General features: G+C 38.6%; 1 protein-coding gene across 1 annotated transcript in view; it reads left to right on the forward strand.

The window, feature by feature from the left end:
• The window catches only part of LOC126337039 (coiled-coil domain-containing protein 174), a 59324-nt gene that overhangs the window by 31000 nt on the left and 8040 nt on the right, over nt 1–20284 (forward strand). Inside the window, exon 6 of the mRNA XM_050001344.1 lies at nt 5024–5143. Coding sequence (XP_049857301.1) covers nt 5024–5143 — 120 coding nt within the window. The remainder of the gene's footprint in view (nt 1–5023; nt 5144–20284) is intronic.

Here is a 20284-nt window from a genome sequence, read left to right on the forward strand (position 1 = left end):
CATCATCATCATGAACAGTTCCCAGCCCCAAACTGAGCCCATAATTTTCCCACTGTGGTTCAGTCCTCAGCTCTTTTTTTCAACACACTCCTCCATATCTTTCAGCCATCTTCTTGGTAATTACCTTTTCATCGCCATTTCATTTATCTTCCTGGGAATCCTCTTGTTCTCTATCTAGTTAAGTGCTCATACCATCTTATCCTTGATGTTGCTATCCTTCTCTACAAGGGTTCCTCCTTCAGTTTCCCTTACCCTTTCATTCTTCATCCTATCTATTCTTGTTACTCCTATACCACTTCTGAGGAACTTTATTTCACATTCATGCATTCATAAGCTTCATTTTGAAAATTTATTTAGTTTACCATCAGCACTGAAGGTCAGGTATACCCCTCTATTTTTTTGCTTTTACTGTCTATCTGGTGATAGTAATCAATTGTCATCAGTAACAAAATCTAATAATAGCTGTTTTTCCAGATTTGGAAGGCTGGCCTGGGTTCTAAGACCAGTTTTCAATGGCTGAATGAATACTTTCTGTTAGTGAATGTTGATCCTTGCAGAGTCCACACACTATATTTTTGCAGAACAGAATTGGCATTGTTTTAGCAATCACTCTGTATTTAGTGGATATTATTATTGGAAGAAGTCTTAAGAATACCAATTCCTTTCACCATGACTTACAGGTGTAAAAGTATACTTTTGGTTACAATAGCACTGAAAATAAAAATAAAGAACCGAACAAACTTGGTACAAGATCTTTGATGTGCAATGGAGGACACCAAACCAAATATGTAAAAAAAAAAAAAAGGATAGTTATAAATTAGCAGAACCAAACATCCCATTGACTCACTGCACTAGGGTTTACTGAAAAACATAGAAAACACCTGAGTTTCATTTGTTAAGACATTAATTAAGTGTCATAATTTATTTGTCATTTTAAAAATAGGAATGTTAACTTTTTCCAGTTGATGTTTAATTAGTTACTGGATTTTGTTTGATCTCATTCAGGGGTAATGGTTCCAGAAAAGTTGGGAACCACTGCTATGGATAATGGTCTGGTTCCCCTTTACTCCTACTAAACAGTGATGGGAGCTGACAGTATTGTTTTCAAAGGCAAGTGATTTCAACAGAATGGCTAATATTTCATAATATGTTTTGGGAAATAGGGTTGAACAGCCCTAGCAGGAAGCAGCAGTTTTCTTAACTCTGTTCATGGAAACAGGGAATGGCCAATTGAAATATTTGAATTCTGTTCTTGGGTCTGACTGGTCTAAGGCCTGAATGTTGTTATAATTTCCTGGAGCAGTTTTGAAGCTCATGGAATCAGAAGTCCACTGGCAACCACTGTGGGGTTCATGAGATAAGTTTTCTTGAGGTTGTGTTGCGGAGTGTGTTTCAGAACTCAGTGTGTTGCTGTTTAGTGAGTGTACACATACTTTGTTAGAAAAGGCTGTATAGTGGAGCATGAAGCCATTAGCCAACTGGAAGCATCATTTAACAAATGAAGTGGCCTTGGTGAGGTTAATTAGAAGATAATAAATTCCATTTTGTTCCAATAGAAATTTGAAGTATAGAGTTATTGTGTGTGTACTCATCCTTTTTGACCGTAGATTTTTACTGTGTTTTGTTTCTGGGGGAGATTAATGATGGGAGAGAGGAATAAACTGTTTGAGATGGCACTGTGGCTGTTTGTGGTGCATGTTTGGAGGTAGTTGGATTGCTACAGGGCAAGTATTAGTGGTATAGAGTAATGACAATTTTAATCCTGTCTGAAGAGATTTTAGGATTATAGCCAATCATCATAAATATCACTCCACAATATTTCTACTGGACATCTGCCAGTCAACTTCCAGTAAGTCGCTGAAGACTGATGAAGACATTCTCTGCTCTGCCCTCTGTAGCGTGCTGAGAGTATTTCCTTGCATGCGTCACAGTCAACAGTGACAAATGGACCACATCCCCTGGCAAGAGGGCCCTTGCTGATGGAACTGTGAAGATCAGCTGTATTCAGCATTACCAATCGCCACCGCCATCAGAGTATTCTGGTGTCTTCAACTGGGGCAAATCTTGGAGATGACAGGAATCCAAGCATTTTCCGTGATGCATATTTGAATAGATTCGTTTATAATGGAGTTCCAAAAAAATGTCGCTGTAGCCAAAATTAATGTTTTATCATACTCCAGTGAATGTCCGTTGGAGATACAAAGGACTCCAATTTCAGGCTTTCTCTGCTGCAAAAGGTGAGTGTAATGTTTATGTTCGGTGCAGCATTCTTCCACTGTGCATGTTATTAGTCCTATATAGGCCATACCACACTGGCAAGGTATTTTGTAAATTCCACCACCCACAATAAAAATTACCCTTTGCTGATACCAGCAGGTCTAATATCTTAGATACAGGACGGGAAATCACTTTCACCACCATCTAAGGTTTCCATCCTACTGGGATCAGTGAAGGATAATTTGTTATTGTGGATGGTGGAAATTTACAAAATACCTTGCCAGTGTGGTGTAGCCTATATAGGACAAAGAACATACACAGAACATAAACATTCCACTTGCCTTTTGCAACCTAAAAAGTCTGCAATTGCAGAACATTGTACCTCCAATGGACATTCAATAATTGTAACAAAACATTAATTTTGGTCACAACATATTTTTGGGTCTCCCTTATGAAAGAATCAATTGAAAATCTAATGAACTGTGACAGTGGCTACCAGCTGGATAATGCGTGGAATTCCATCATGTCCAAGCTTTGCTCCAGACGACGGCTGCGGTGAGCAACAGTACCAAAGACAGCTGATCCATGACTCTGATGCATGCATGGCAATATTCTCAGTGCCCTATATAGGGCAGAATGCAGAAAGTCATGCTCAGTCTTCGATGACTCGCCTGAAGATGACTGGCAGGTGCCCAGTCAAAATATCATGGAGTCAAATTTATGATGACTGGCTGAAATCCCAAAACCTCTCAAACATATAATTTGCTAGGAAAATTTAAATTTTACAATTTTAACCTACCTCATGGGTTAAAGTGAGAATGGCCACCCTTAATTTAGGCTGATAGTATTTGTATGGCACTGAATGGTACTAAACTGAGTCCATCAGTAAATGTTCCCAGTCAGATCAGTGGAGAAGAATGTCACCTATGTCTCACATGCTTTACATTGCTGAGGGGGTACATTGATTGCGACCACAAATAAGAGTGTGGTTTTGCAAGATGACGCAGAATGATAAGTAATGTTTCACTCTGGAATACTGAAAATTTTTGGTAAAAAATAGTCCAGAAAATGTATGTGTTGCTTTGGATGTGATTTAAAATATATATGAGAGATCTTCAACTCATGCTGTATTGTACTATTAACAAATATTCCAAGACCAAAAACCATAACTGGGAATTGTCAAATACTAACGTTAATATACAGTGTTGCAGTTCCTCATACAACTGTTAGAAGTTTTCTAATAGAAACAATTGTCTTTTAAAATTGTTAAAGAAATACAAGTTCTTAGGCTCTGAAAAAATAATTTTTGTTAACTAAAACAACTGCACAAATTTAGTGTATGTTTATTCATAAGTATGTTATGAGAATGGGAAATTGACTTCTGAAAGAGTTTATGTGTATCCCAGATTGTAGAAATTGGATCTTTCTTAAAATGAATGCTTTGCCTCCCGTTCATGTTTGCAAAATAACACTGAATAAGCACATAAGCAGTTGAAATACAATCTCCGTAATTTTCACACTGTGCCAAAAATGACAGTACTAACAGTGATGTGTAAGTGCTTCAGGCTTATCCAAGTCATCATATTAGCAGAAAAAATATGAAAAAAGTGACCTTTGCAAGCAGATGGAGCTTAAAGAAATGATTTTGTTGTGAAACACTGTATTCTATTATGTGTCAAAAGTGAAAGATATATTCTCCACTAGACAAATGCCAAGATGACCTCTGCTCATAGGTCATGGTCAGCACCTTCCTCCCCTTTTCTCACCCATGATTGAAACTTGTAAATTCTTATACTGTGTTATTATTATTATTATTATTATTATTATTATTATCATTATCATCCCACCATTTCATAGTTTCATACTTTGTATTGTTTTATTGTGTGTGTGTGTGTGTGTGTGTGTGTGTGTGTGTGTGTGGGTTGGATTATTACATCCATTGTTTTACTGCCATATGTATCCAGTTCAATAAAATTAAATAAATAACAAATAGAAATCTGGACAGTGATATGCCCATGCTTGATGACCAGTGGAATTCTACAGAGCTAGTTTTCTGCTTGATGCCAAGTAAGATTACATCTTCTTTTGCTGTTATGCTGTGATTGGTATCTAAACATGCTAGATTATTTGTTTCCACATCTAAACACCCATTGTGAAGATTTTTTGTGGTGTCTTTGCCATTCTCAAGTTTAACATGTATGTAAAATATTTCCTGACAGTGGTTTTTTTTAATCAAACATATTACAAATTGAGACACTCATTTTCTCTTTTGGGAGAAAAATGGGTGAAAAATGAGCAGAAACCAGGAGGATGAATCATTTAGAACTTGCAGCTGTTTGATTAAGAGGATTATTGTAAACAGACTCCAACACCAGAATGCTTTGTATTCTGAGTTTCTTTCTATCTTGAATTTAATCCCTCTCAGCTAACCTGGTGCCATTAACCTTGGAATGTTAAGCACTAATCTTCCAACCATTCTTCCTTCTTTCCTTCCACTCATCTGTTCTCATGAACTCTTTGTTTTAATGTTCTCAAGGCTCTACATTAATCTTTAAAGGTTTTATGCTTCTGCTTGAGATGCTGCTATCAGTGAGTCTCCCTTTACATTGTTTTATTATTAGTTAAACTTAATGACTATTGTGACACTTACAAATCTGCTAGTTATCAACAGTAAAATTTAGAAAAAGCCTAATGTTTAGCTTCTGAGTTGAAGAGTGTAGAGCTTCAAAGTGTTTGTTTAAATTTAAGAATGTCGTTCTCATGTGTTGTACATTACGTAACAAATACGGTTTTCACTTAAAACCAGTGTCGGAGATAGCTTCATCCATCCTCACTCCTGTCCAGGCTGCAATGGAAGCTACTCAGAAGGATGTCTTAGCAAGGAGAACAGAACAATTAGAAAACAGGGAAAATGAGGAGGAAACTGGTAAGCTATGTGTGCTGCATTCACATTCACACTAGAATAAGCAAGAATTGTTTAATACTTTTGAATTTGAATTATTGTGTTGAATTCCATTTTTATGCTCTCCCATGTCAGCGCATTATGTCTCTCTTATGTATTTCAAATATTTTGTGTGGTCAGATATTTGAGACATTAATTTCCATGCATGTGTGAATATATTGCATTGTCAGTATACCTCCTCGTTGAAAAACAGGAGTACACACACTTAAGAAATCCACTGGTCACAGAATTGTGAAAATATTACTTTTCTCTGGCAGTTCATAAATGAGCAGTGGAAAGCAAACTTGCATGTTATCACATACAGTCTTATCCTGATAAGAAAATAATGCCAACATGAAACTACAGTCAAATATGAAAGACATCTGGGAACAAATTGATGGAAAATGGATTTGCTTCTCAAAAATCAATTTCTGTGTTGTGTTGAAGGTTATTGTTCATGAAAGGGACATTATGGGGCTGCTCTGCCCTCTTAAGATATTCCGCATACTTATAGGGCTTGTAGGTCAGTGCTCGAACATCAGTTTGCTAAAGCAGGTCTGTGCTATTCTCAAAAAAAAAAAAAAAAAAAAAAAAAAAAAAAAAAAAAAAAATCTGAAGATTTTTAGAGGACTGTTAAGTACAAAACATGTCAAGCATTTTGACAGAGTTGCAATTATAGCAGAGTCTGTGATGTTGAAGTCTTGTATAATTGTGAAGTTGGTAATTATAATTTCAGCAGTAGCAGCAAGTTTTTTCACTTTTATTTGAAATCTACATTTATTTTCAAATGTAAATTCAGTTAACAAATATTGAATCACTTAAAAAAACATCTTTTTTTATTTTTAATTACTAATTGTATAAAACGGAGAGTTATGTTGTGGTCTTCAGTCCAAAGACCGGTTTTATGCAGCTCTCTATACTAGTTTGTCTGTGCAAGCCTCTTCATAATTGCATAATTACTGCAACCAACATGCATTTGAACCTTGTTACTGTATTCAAGACATGGTCTTCATCTAGAATTATTACCTCCCACATTTCCTTCCATTATCAAACTGACAATTCCTTGATGCCTCAGAATATGTCCTATCAACCTTTCCTTTCTTTTTGTCAAGTTGTGCCCAAATTTCTTTTTTCCCCAGATTGATTCAGTACCTTCTCATTATGTATTTTATTTACCTCTTCAATATTCAACATCCTTCTGTAGTGCGACATATCAAAAGCTTTTATTCCCATTTGTCTAACTGTACGTTTGTTGAACCCACATCCTTTCGTCTTTCCGTCTCCTTCCCTCTTTCCTGATGAAGCAACGGTTTGTTGCAAAAGCTTGAATTTTGTGTGTATGTTTGTGTGTCTATCGACTGCCAGTGCTTTTGTTTGGTAAGTCACATCATCTTTGTTTTTAGATATATTTTTCCCACGTGAAATGTTTCCCTCATATATATATATATATATATATATATATATATATATATATATATATATAAAGCGCCGGCAGACAGGCACATGAACAAAACACACAAACACACACACAAAATTACGAGCTTTCGCAACTGGCAGTTGCTTCGTCAGGAAGGAGGGAAGGAGAGGGAAAAATGAAAGGATGTGGGTTTTAAGGGAGAGGGTAAGGAGTCATTCCAATCCCGGGAGCGGAAAGACTTCCCTTAGGGGAAAAAAAGGACAGATGTACACTCGCACATACACACACACACATATCCATCCGCACATACACAGACACAAGCAGACATATTTAAAGGCAACACTTTGCCTTTAAATATGTCTGCTTGTGTCTGTGTATGTGCGGATGGATATGTGTGTGTGTGTGTGTGTGCGAGTGTACATCTGTTCTTTTTTTCCCCTAAGGGAAGTCTTTCCGCTCCCGGGATTGGAATGACTCCTTACCCTCTCCCTTAAAACCCACATCCTTTCATTTTTCCCTCTCCTTCCCTCCTTCCTGACGAAGCAACTGCCAGTTGCGAAAGCTCGTAATTCTGTGTGTGTGTTTGTGTGTTTTGTTCATGTGCCTGTCTGCCGGCGCTTTCCCCGCTTGGTAAGTCTTGGAATCTTTGTTTTTAATATATTTTTCCCATGTGGAAGTTTCTTTCTGTTTTATATATATATATATATATATATATATATATATATATATATATATATGATGTAAATAAAATAGAAAGAAACTTCCACATGGGAAAAATATATTAAAAACAAAGATTCCAAGACTTACCAAGCGGGAAAGCGCCGGTAGATAGGCACAATGAATAAAACACACAAATACACACACAGAATTTGAGCTTTCGCAACCGGCGGCTGCTTCGTCAGGAAAGAGGGAAGGAAAAGGAAAGATGAAAGGATGTGGGTTTTAAGGGAGAGGGTAAGGAGTCATCCCAATCCCGGGAGCATAAAGACTTACCTTACGGGGAAAAAAGGATAGGTATATGCTCGCGCGCACACACACACACACACACACACACACACACACACACACACACAGATATATCCATCCATACATACACAGACACAAGCAGACATATTTTCTGCTTGTGTCCACTCCCGGGATTGGAATGACTCCTTACCCTCTCCCTTAAAACCCACATCCTTTCGTCTTTTCCTCTCCTTCCCTCTTTCCTGAAGAAGCAACCGTTGGTTGCGAAAGCTAGAAATTTTGTGTGTGTGTTATTTTATTGTGCCTGTCTACCGGTACTTTCCCACTTGGTAAGTCTTGGAATCTTTGTTTTTAATATATTTTTCCCATGTGGAAGTTTCTTTCTATTTTATTTACATCATTAATTTGAACCCAACAATTACGTTTGTTATTGTCTCTGTTGCATTTCGACATCTTTTATATCATCTTACTTTCTCGTTTTGTTTGTACAAGTAGTTTCACTTTGTATTCAACTTCCCTTTTTCCGTAATCTGCCATACACTTTATCCTGCCTAATTATACTCAATAATACATAATTTACTTCCAAACCATAACCTAAAAACTTTAACGCTTTCAACATTACCGCTGCTATAAAATCCACTGTTCCAAGTTTACAATCATTTCGTGTAAACTTGTGCATACTATTTCACAGCTTCAGTTCCTTTCACCCATTAAACAACCATCTCAGCTATTTCCAACAACTTTCGTTTTATTTCCATTCCCGTTTTTCCCACATAACCGATCATTTTTTAGCAGCTTCCCACAGGTTTAAACACTATTATTTCTTCGTCAAACAATTGTTTGCCTCATTTTCATAACCTGCCAGTACATAATCAGTCATTTCAATACATTTACACACATTTTTTTCGAAATTTTCTGAATTTCCCCACCCTTTAACGTGTTTTGGAGACAACACAACTACCTAACCTTTGCACCCATTGTTGTTCACCAACCTAAGTTCAGCACAGGATCAACATAGCTCATCTCAAACCAACACTTTTCCGACTCTTTTCACACCTTTGTCTCTCCCTATCACTTTAACCTCATTTTACCCTTTCCACCTTCTAATACCATGTCAACAACATCCCTACAACGACCCCATTAAATTTTATTTACATTCCCTCCGAAAAAATGCCTTCACCCTAGCCAGATTACGCTCCCATATTTTATTTACTCAGGCTTGTCTGACATTTGGCATTACCCCCAAAGGCCTCACACTTAAAGTTCCCATCTCTGGCTGCAATCCTTCTTTCCATCAGTCCTTATACCAGTTCCAAACTGCACAATCAATAGCCCTCACCCGCCTAATCCTTCACCTATACATCGACTCGGCCAATGAACACACCCGTCAACTCCTATCCCAAATCAAAGTCCTCAATCTTTCCTCTCCCACATCCACACCGGCTGTTCACAGCATCCTCCTACAGGCCAACCGCAAATTAGAACAGCATGCCACCCCCACCTCAAAAAACTATCCAATCTCCTGGTTTCCCACCTCCGGAAAGGCAACTCACTCACCCTCCACAACCTTTCCAACAAACCTCAACCTCCTCTCATTGCACACAGACCCAGTCTCTCCCATCTACTCAATCTCCCACTTCCAGCTCCACTCCCCCCAACACCTCAAAATTCTAGTCAACACAATCTGGAACCACAACACCTCAATTCAGTAGTTAACCTTTCCTCCAAACCTCTCTCCGAATCCGAAACCTCTGTCCTATCCAAAGGCCTCACCTTCAGCCCCACTCCCAGATTCAACCAAACTGCCCTTGTCAAAGATTTACTGTCCTACACTCGTAGTCTCTGCTGGAAATATCACTTTGCCACGAAGAAAAATAATCCTAATCCTACTCCTAGTGATCCAACTCCCCAAGACACTATCCAAATTGAACTCTGCCCGGAACAGTTCCGTTCTCCATCACAGCGGGACCCACCTCCTCTTCCTCAAAATCACCCTATCCAAACCTTCCAGGAATTTCTCACTTCCAGCCTTGCCTCTCAATCTTTCTTGAAAAACCTTAATCCTACTCCCAACATCACCACAGCCGAAGCCCAGGCTATACGTGATCTGAAAGCTGACCGATCCATCATCATTCTTCCGGCTGACAAGGGTTCCACGACCGTGATACTTGATCGTCGGGAGTATGTGGCTGAGGGACTGCGTCAGCTTTCAGACAACTCTACATACAAAGTTTGCCAAGGTAATCCCATTCCTGATGTCCAGGCGAAGCTTCAAGGAATCCTCAGAACCTTAGGCCCCCTACAAAACCTTTCACCTGACTCCATCAAACTCCTGACCCCACCGACACCTCGCACTCCTACCTTTTACCTACTTCCTAAAATTCACAAACACAAACATCCCGGCCTTCCCATTGTAGCTGGTTACCAAGCCCCCACAGAACGTATCTCTGCCTACGTAGATCAACACCTTCAACCCATTACATGCAGTCTCCCATCCTTCATAAAAGACACCAACCACTTTCTCGAACGCCTGGAATCCTTACCCAGTCTGTTACCCCCGGAAACCATCCTTGTAACCATTGATGCCACTTCCCTATGCACAAATATCCCGCACGTCCAGGGCCTCACTGCAATGGAGCACTTCCTTTCACGCCGATCACCTGCTGCCCTACCTAAAACCTCTTTCCTCATTACCTTAGCCAGCTTCATCCTGACCCACAACTTCTTCACTTTTAAAGGCCAGACATACCAACAATTAAAGGGAACATCCATGGATACCAGGATGGCCCCCTCATATGCCAACCTATTCATGGGTCGCTTAGAGGAAGCCTTCTTGGTTACCCAAGCCTGCCAAACCAAAGTTTGGTACAGATTTATTGACGACATCTTCATGATCTGGACTCACAGTGAAGAACAACTCCAGAATTTCCTCTCCAACCTCAACTCCTTTGGTTCCATCAGATTCACCTGGTCCTACTGCAAATCCCAGGCCACTTTCCTTGAAGTTGACCTCCATCTGTCCAATGGCCAGCTTCATACATCCGTCCGCATCAAACCCACCAACAAGCAACAGTACCTCCTTTATGACAGCTGCCACCCATTCCATATCAAACGGTCCCTTCCCTACAGCCTAGGCCTTTGTGGCAAACGAATCTGCTCCAGTCCTGAATCCCTGAACCATTACACCAACAACCTGAAAACAGCTTTCGCATCCTGCAACTACCCTCCCGACCTGGTACAGAACCAAATAACCAGAGCCACTTCCTCATCCCCTCAAACCCAGAACCTCTCACAGAAGAACCCCAAAAGTGCCCCACTTGTGACAGAATACTTCCCGGGACTGGATCAGACCTTGAATGTGGCTCTCCAGCAGGGATACGACTTCCTAAAATCCTGCCCCGAAATGAGATCCATCCTTCATGAAATCCTCCCCACTCCACCAAGAGTGTCTTTCTGCCGTCCACCTAACCTTCGTAACCTCTTGGTTCATCCCTATGAAATCCCCAAACCACCTTCCCTACCCTCTGGCTCCTACCCTTGCAACCGCCCCCGGTGTAAAACCTGTCCTATGCACCCTCCCACCACCACCTACTCCAGTCCTGTAACCCGGAAGGTGTACACGATCAAAGGGAGAGCCACGTGTGAAAGCACCCACGTGATTTACCAACTGACCTGCCTGCACTGTGACGCTTTCTATGTGGGAATGACCAGCAACAAACTGTCCATTCGCATGAATGGACACAGGCAGACAGTGTTTGTTGGTAATGAGGATCACCCTGTGGCTAAACATGCCTCGGTGCACGGCCAGCACATCGTGGCACAGTGTTACACCATCCGGGTTATCTGGATACTTCCCACCAACACCAACCTATCCGAACTCCGGAGATGGGAACTTGCCCTTCAATATATCTTCTCTTCTCATTATCCACCAGGCCTCAATCTCCGCTAATTTCAAGTTGCTGCCATTCATATCTCACCTGTCACTCAACATCATCTTTGCCTCTGCACTTCCGCCTCGACTGACATCTCTGCCCAAACTCTTTGCCTTTAAATATGTCTGCTTGTGTCTGTATATGTATGGATGGATATGTGTGTGTGTGTGTGTGTGTGTGTGTGTTTGTGTGTGTGTGTGTGTGTGTGTGTGTGTGTGTGTGTGCGCGCGCGAGTATATACCTATCCTTTTTTCCCCCTAAAGTAGGTCTTTCCGCTCCCGGGATTGGAATGACTCCTTACCCTCTCCCTTAAAACCCACATCCTTTCGTCTTTCCCTCTCCTTCCCTCTTTCCTGAAGAAGCAACCGTTGGTTGTGAAAGCTAGAAATTTTGTGTGTGTGTTTGCGTGTTATTTCCCACTTGGTAAGTCTTGGAATCTTTGTTTTTAATATATTTTTCCCATGTGGAAGTTTTATGTATAAAGATTCCAAGACTTACCAAGCGGGAAAGCGCCGGTAGATAGGCACAATGAATAAAACACACAAACACACACACAGAATTTCGGCTTTCGCAACCGGCGGCTGCTTCGTCAGGAGAGAGGGAAGGAAAAGGAAAGATGATTCCAATCCCGGGAGCGGAAAGACCTCCATTCATTCCCATCTCTGACAGAGCTACATGATCTTTGGCAACCTTGCAGACCTTTTTTATCAATTCACAATATATTAAAATTTAATACAAATACAGAAAATATTACATAGGAAATAAAATACTTTACTATTTATAGAGAGTGAACATTATATAGTATTCACATTTAATAATAATGCACTTTCTGCTTCTGTATCAAATTTCAGTTTACTTTTCCAATTATTAGTAATTAAAAATAGAAAAGTGTTTTTTAAAAAAATGATTCAGTATTTGTTAATTAACTTTTCCACTTGAAAATAAATACAGAATTCACAAACACACACAAAACCAAGTATGAAACCAGCAACTTCACGATTATAACAGTTTTACGCTATTCACTCAGATTACAGTGATCCTGTTAAAATGCTCAGAATGTGTTGTGCTGAGCAGTACTCCAAAATCTTCAAATATTCGAAGGTGTTTTTTTAGTTTGTTTGAGAATAGGGGTGTACGGATTTGGGAAATTTATATTTGGGCACTGACCTAAAAGTCCTGTAATTATGAAGGAAATCTAAGAGAGTAGAGCAGCCTGTAAGATTATATTAAACCTCTACTAGGTAACTGCAGTACGTAATGCAAACTGTTTGTAGGTGGCTTGCAAACTGTATTAATTTGGCCATACAAATATGCCGTATTACCCACATGAATGCAATACAGCCTATCACACTTCAGTGATAAATCTGATCGGATCGAGTCCAGCAGTCGTAGTCATGAGTTCGGTCTTGCCTCTCCAGTCCAGCTGTTGGAAATTCTCTCCTTTAGCAAGGAGTGTATGAAGTCACCTTAGGGGAGAGGAGCACACATTGAAAAATTCCCATCATATCTAGCTACTGTAGATGATACAGATTGCAGTGGGTTTGATGAAGAAGAATGCTCCAAGGTTGCCAGTCTTCATCAGACATCTACACACATTCACCTCAGTGCTGGCACTCAGTAATTGGACACAAGGTTTCATTTTCCTAAACTCTGCAGTTGTGCCTTTTTACTTAACCACAGGCCTGAAATGTGACCTCACCTGAATGAGATAATGGGGGCAAATTATTTCAATAATATTGCAAAATGAGCCTAGCAAGCATTTGCTGTCAGGGTTGCTTGTTTGGCTGAATAGCATGAAACCGTTGTAACTGGCACCACAACCCAAGCATCATGAACTGTGTATTTTGCCATATTCAGCTTTCTTGCTGCAACATAAATGACATTTTGTATGCTTTTTGCTTAAGGTACTTGACTTAGTGTCATCCTGCATGGTTTCAGACTGTTTTTCCATTGTAATTCAACATTTCCTGTTTGATTGTTGCTAGTCACCATACTGGATAGCCTAGAGAAGGATTGGACCTATACCATGATGAATCCAAAAATGTGAACAACATTAAAGACACTAAACAGATTTCAGTTTGGCAAGTTGCAGTCTGCACTTTTGCCTTTTCTTAAAAGAAAAACATTCTGATTCTGCGCCAGTCTATGAAACCAGCTTCATTCCTTTTTATTCATGTACTGATGCATACACAATGCGTCAGTAAATCTGACCTATTTTCCAGCAGTTTGATGCTTTTGTCAAATGTATCTTATGGGTTTGCATGAAATATCCACTGATCGAGGAAGTGTTATGTTTGACTGACCACTTAGTTCTTTGTACTGAAACTTGCTTTACCTATATTCAGTTTGAAATGATGTTGTTGAAAGGCAGTGAGTAAGAAAAAAGTACAGCAAATGATACTCCAAAGAGCTCAACTGAATAATATGTAGCTGAAAGCAAATAAAATAAATATGTTAAAAGTTGCATACAGTGGCTATGAAAATATATAATTTAACGAGGTAGTCTAAATGTCACCCCTGATCAAGGCAGGGCAGTGAATAAGATGCCAGGCTCATATAAAGGGGATACAACTTTCAAATCCCCGTCAGCTTTCAAATCCCCATCTGGTCATTCCTATTTTAATTCCCTGTAGTTGCTGCAAATCACTTAAAGGAAATGTCAAAATGACACAGGTTGTTCCCCGCCCAATCTGTTTCCACTTTGTGCTTATGCCTCATCTGTATTGACCTCAAATCAATTATTAGATGTTAAATAAGTGTTGGTAGAAATGATAGGGCATAAATTCAGAAACACTGAAAATGAATTTTACATAACAGCAACATATTAATTACACACTGTCTAATTAATGACTTTCCTTCTTGTGAATTATCCCTTTCAGCATAAAAAGTAAAAGTACAATGCATAGCTAAAAGATATGTAAGTTATATCAGTGGTTTATGTCTTACATAGAGGATTACTTCAACTCCTTTTTCTCACTTTGGGTTAGATTTATGTATGTTATTTTGAACATTTCTCTGGTTTTTCAGCCAGATGTCATGTCCAGGTGATATTTCAGCAACTTGACTTGTTGCCACCATCTTCATAAAGCCTCCCTCCTGCTTTCAGTCTTGGGCTGGCAGTGACTGAGCTTGACTCTGCTGACAAGGTGTTGGATGAAGTGTGTAGATCGGAGACGAGCCACAGTCCTCAGTCTCTGTGCTGCAGTTGCCAGGTTTGCAATGCTGCTGTTGCTGAGGAAGCATATCCCTGTGGTGTTGTCTTAGCTGTTCCATTGCTATGATGTGAACAGATCTTTCCACAGGCTACTGTAGTGCTTTGAGCATGAGCATGCTCAAGACTGGCTCTGAAGCCTCACTTGGTTGGAAACCGTTATCCTTATTTATAAGTTCATCATATAGCTGGATCTCCACAGGTATTGTTAAGGCTTTGTCCCAGAACTATTGACAAGGCGCCTTCATAATTCTTGATATGTCCTTTAGAGATGCTCTGTGCCAGCTGGCTTTGTTGGTTGTTCTTTATTTATGTGACCCTTATGCTCCACACATTTTTCCTGTACCATTTACATAGTCTGACCCATGTACATTATCCCACACTGGCATGGAATGTGATAGATTCCTGGTTTCCAGATTTCCAGAATTGTAAGCTGTCCTTAACAGACCCCAATGAGGTTTCTGTCTTGGGTTATGGGTGAAACACGCACTTGAAATTATATTTCTGGAGCACTGATCCATTTCACTGAAATGTTCCTGATGTAATTGATAGACCTCATAGCAACAGGTTTTTGTTCTTCATCTGCTAGTTGTGTCCTAGACATGCTGGAGCTGATAGTTGCTGTAACAGCTCTTATGAGAAATTGTGCTTCAACTCCTCTGCTAAACTATCTTGGTCAGAGATTTTGCAAGCCTTGTGCAGTACTGAGCATAGCACGCATTTTGGTTTGAAAGAGAGTGACAGCTGGAAGCATGCAAGTGGACAAAGATTTTGGTGGCTGAGAAGTGCAGGGCTGGGATTTTAGCAGCAGATGGGACTGAACTGAATAGAATTTATTGAAGAATTCATTTGCAATAGTAACATTGGAAGCTACAGTGGAGATTCCATCATGACTGCAGAAGCATAGCTAGGAAGGTGACCTCTTCTGCCATCAGTCACCTAATAATGAGCTACAACGCTTTCCTCTAGTTGAGATCAGTATAAGAATAAGGGCCCACTTAAAACATTACTACCCTTCAAATATGACAGACAACACAACAAGATTAGAGGCTTTGTATCAAAGATATTTTGAAAAGATTTTACTTTTGCAATTGCATTAATGCAATATGAAAGAATTGAAATAGTTTTTTTTTTTTTTTTAAAAACAATCCCTCTTTGTAATTGACAGAGTCTCATTTAATTAAAAATGTAGAACTGACTCCAAATTCTGCCATTCATTGAAAAGTTAACTTTAATCACATAACAATGAAAACACATTTTAAATGATCGGTATCAACACTTTCCTTTCCTTTAACAGGTTTCCACCTTAAAATATTCAAAACAAGTAAGTTTCAACTCAATTCAATTTATTCTTGTCTACGTGAACTATCCCAGCACAACAGTTTACACTACATTTAACAAACCATAACATTTTACACCGTGCATAAAAGCTAATGAACATCTGATCACCAATCACCACAGGACAACACAACACAGAACTATGAGTGCACCACCTTAATGGTAGATTGTTAAGCACTGTGCTTTCTACATGCAAAAACATCAGCCCACTAGTTATTTCTCATGCAGCAGAACATCCAAGATGTGTGTATGAAAGTTGTAGTTCAGTAGTCAAAAGAAATATGTGCCTTGTAGTGATATTACTGTGAAACTAAACGAACGAATAATCAGTCTGCAGAAAACTGTGGAAGTCCTACATAAAGAAATCGTATACCTGAAGAAAGAAAATCAGCAGCTAAGACTCACTCATATAACATGTGGGACTTCAGAAGCAGTACATAACAAATCACGGATATCGAAGGTAACCTGTACTGTAAAGGAGCCTCCGCTCTGGGAAACGGCTCACCATAATAATAGCTTAGCAGTAGTAAATGAACCACCAAGAAGAGTAAGGTGTGCAGACGTAAACAAATATTCTCAGCTCTGCCCGGTAGAAGACAGTGTAAAAACCTGTAGAGTGAACATAAGTAAGTTTTGTGAACTAAGTGATGAACAAGAAACATTCACAGCATAATGCCAAAAACAGCGTAAGTAGCTGCAGTGTGAATGTTAGCAAGTTTCATGAACAAAGTAGCGAACAGGAAACATATGCAGTGAAACATAATAGTGCTAATAAATATCAAAAAGAAATTCAAACAGTAGTGAAACAGTGTGATGGTCCAAACTTAGTATGTAAAACATGTAAAATTACCTTATTGAGTGATAGCCAATGTCGTAATGTTTCAAGTTACCTTAATGAAAACGTAAATCTTGAGTGTCTGGGGTATGTGTATCCTACAGCAGAAGCCAAGGATGTCTTGCAAAACACTAACAGAAAGGCTTCTGAAGCTGATGCCATCGTTATTATGACTGGAACAAATGACATAGTGAAAAACAACAGCACAAACTTAATAAAAGATTTAAGAAGCACATTACCAAGTATCACATCGAAAAAAGTGTTTGTTGTCGATGTTCCTGCGTAAATCGTGAGGTATTGGAAGTAAACAAACAGCTATATCACCTGTATTCGAAATTCAAAAATACCACAATCATTAAAGCTAGCGAGTTTGACAGGGAGTGCTATACATGACAAGGATTCCACCTCAACAACCAAGGAAGAAGATTAATCTCGAAACTGATTACCAAAACTGTGTGTAAAGAAATGGTCACCTTTACAGTAATACCACTGGACCAGGGAAACCTGTAAAGCCTGCTGGTCTGTCTGGCAAAATATTAACAGACATGTTCCAGCAGGATCAAAATAATCTTCAAACCATTCACTCTGTGCCCAGAAAACTAGATGTATCTGAATGTTGTCAAAAAGGGCCTGACTACCAGCAGTGGACTTACAAACAACTCAAGATATCAGCTGCATAGAAGTGCCCTTAAGAAGACAATCTGAACCCTCTTCTTTACTTCCCAGGGTTAGCAAAAATAGTCTTCTGTTCTTACATATTAATATGCATTCTTTAAAAAAATACGTTGGGAGAATTGCAGTACTGGTTAGAAACTTGAAACTGTGGTATACTTAGTTTAAATGAGCACTGGCTATATTCATCAAAAATTGACCTCAATATTCCATTTGGTTACTCCTTAGCTAGTAGTTACTGCAGATCAACAATTGGACATGGAGGTGTTGCAATATATATTAAGAATGGACTAAATCTACAATACTTTACTATTGATGTCACAGACCTGTGTATAGACACCACCTTTGAGGCTGCAGTTGTACATATACCTAAGCATAATATTATTGTTGCATCTGTATATCACACACCATCTTCTAGTGAATATGAATTTACAGTAAATTTAAAAAAAACTGTTAGTTTTACTAACTAAGCCTAAATATAAATACAAAAGAATCTTAATTTTTGGTGATATTAATATGGATATCAGGGTACAGAGTCATATCATATTGGAATTCTTGGATAGCCTAAGAGCATTTGATTGCTATTGTCTAAATGATAAGCCTACTAGATATAATGCATGCTTAGACAATATAATAAGTAATATCCATGAAAATAACGTTTAAATTGGAGTAGTCAAGTTAGGCCTAGCTGACCATGATGGCCTATGGATTACAGTCCCAGTCAGCATTCCAGATGAACAACACAAAACTGTTACACCTATAAATGAATGTAACATAAGAGAGTTTAAAACTAGATTAAGGTCAGTTAACTGGAATGACATCTTATACAAAGATATGTGTGTGAATAACACAAGCAAATTATTTATAGAGGAAATTGTAAGAATATTAGATGAATTTTGTCCCAGATTAGTAAAAAGACAGAATAATAACCAAGCTCATAAACCACAGAGACTAAACAATTGGTTTACACCATACCTCAACAGTATCTGGATTATGCTTCTTATGTTTAAGGACAGATATCATAACAGCAGCGAGTACAAAGAGATGTACATTGGAATAGGAAAAATTTATAGCTCTGAAATAAACATGGCAAAACATAGGGTGAATGATAACTATGTTCTTAAATCCAGGAACAGCGGTAAGCTGCCTGGGAAGTAATTAAATGTGAAATAAATAGACCAACACCTAGCTATACCCATAGCTCCAGATATCTTAAACTCACACTTTGTTAACTTCAGATTACAACAAGATTTGTCTCCCCCCCAACACCATGCTTGATGCTAAAACTCTTTTAGGTTCAAATAAGAATGTAGTTCATAAAGTCTGCTGGGCAACAGTAATTGAAAATGATGTTAGCAAAGCAATAGGCAAACTAATTAGTTCCAGAGCAGACGACTTCTATGGTCTGTCAAACTTTGTCATAAAGAAGATATCAAGTGATCTTCTGCCCCCTCTAATCACTCTCATTAACCGTATATTACGGCAAGGTACTTTCCCCAACTGTTTGAAAATAGCAATAACTATTCCCATATTTAAGAAAGGAGATAAATCAAATCCAAGTAACTATCGCCCTATCTCATTAATCCCAATAGTATCTAAAATAATCGAAGACTGTGTTCACCAACAAATGAATCACTATTTTGAGAGGAATAACTTGTTAAGTAACTCACAGTATGGATTCAGGTCTAAACGATCCACAGTTAAAGTGGTTGAAAATATTGTTAGTGATATATATGATGGCTCTGAAAATAAATTAATCTCTTGTGCTACTCTCCTCGACCTGAGTAAAGCATCTGGCGCTGTATCTCATAGTACTTTGATCATGAAATTAAGACACTATGGCATAGAAGAGGACACCCTGAAATTATTAGAATCCTACTTAAGCAACAAAGTACAATTTGTTAGTGTAAATGGGCAGCTGTCAAACCCACAAACAATAAAAAGAGGTGTGCCACAGGGCTCCATACTTGGGCCCTTCCTGTTTGTAGTGTATGTTAATGATATGACACAGTATTTACCTTGTAAAACAGTCCTCTATGCGGACGATACAACTTTTATCAATTCAGGACAGACTCTTGAATCTGTATGAGAAAAAATAATATAATATTTGAAAAATCGGTTCATTGGTTTAGTGCAAACTCCCTATGCATAAATGAAACAAAAATTGAGGACATATTTTTTTTTTTAATTTGAAGGTATTAAACAAAGAAAATAACTCTTTTTAAACTGTTAGGAATGATGATTCACCAGAAACTTAGCTGGGATAAACATATCACATACGTCTATTCTAAACTTGCACATTCTATGTTCCTAATTTATAAGCTTAGGAATAATGTTAGCCAAAACTTAATGCTGCATTCATATTTTCTTATATCCACCCCCATCTTTCATATGGTATTCTGCTCTGGGGAAATTCTCCCAATTCAGTATCAATTTTTAGATGGCAAAATAAAGCTCTTCGATGTACAGTTGGTTTATCCCCTAGGAATACATGCAGGGAACATTTCAAAAAACTTAACATCATGACAGTTCCTTGTTTGTACATCTATTATTGCTTATTACATGTAAAAGAAAACTTAGTTCAATATCCCCTTAGGTCATCTGTCCACACCCATAATACGAGACGAAACCACACAGTTGATCTGCCATCCTCTCGATTGTCCAAGATACATAACGGTTATAAATATGTAGGCCTCAGACTGTTTAATATGCTCCGTAAAAATGTGCAAACAGTATCTAAAAATAAATTTAAGAC

The sequence above is a fragment of the Schistocerca gregaria genome, chromosome 2, assembly GCF_023897955.1.
Source record: "Schistocerca gregaria isolate iqSchGreg1 chromosome 2, iqSchGreg1.2, whole genome shotgun sequence".
In the NCBI taxonomy this organism is placed as follows: Eukaryota; Metazoa; Arthropoda; class Insecta; order Orthoptera; family Acrididae; genus Schistocerca; species Schistocerca gregaria.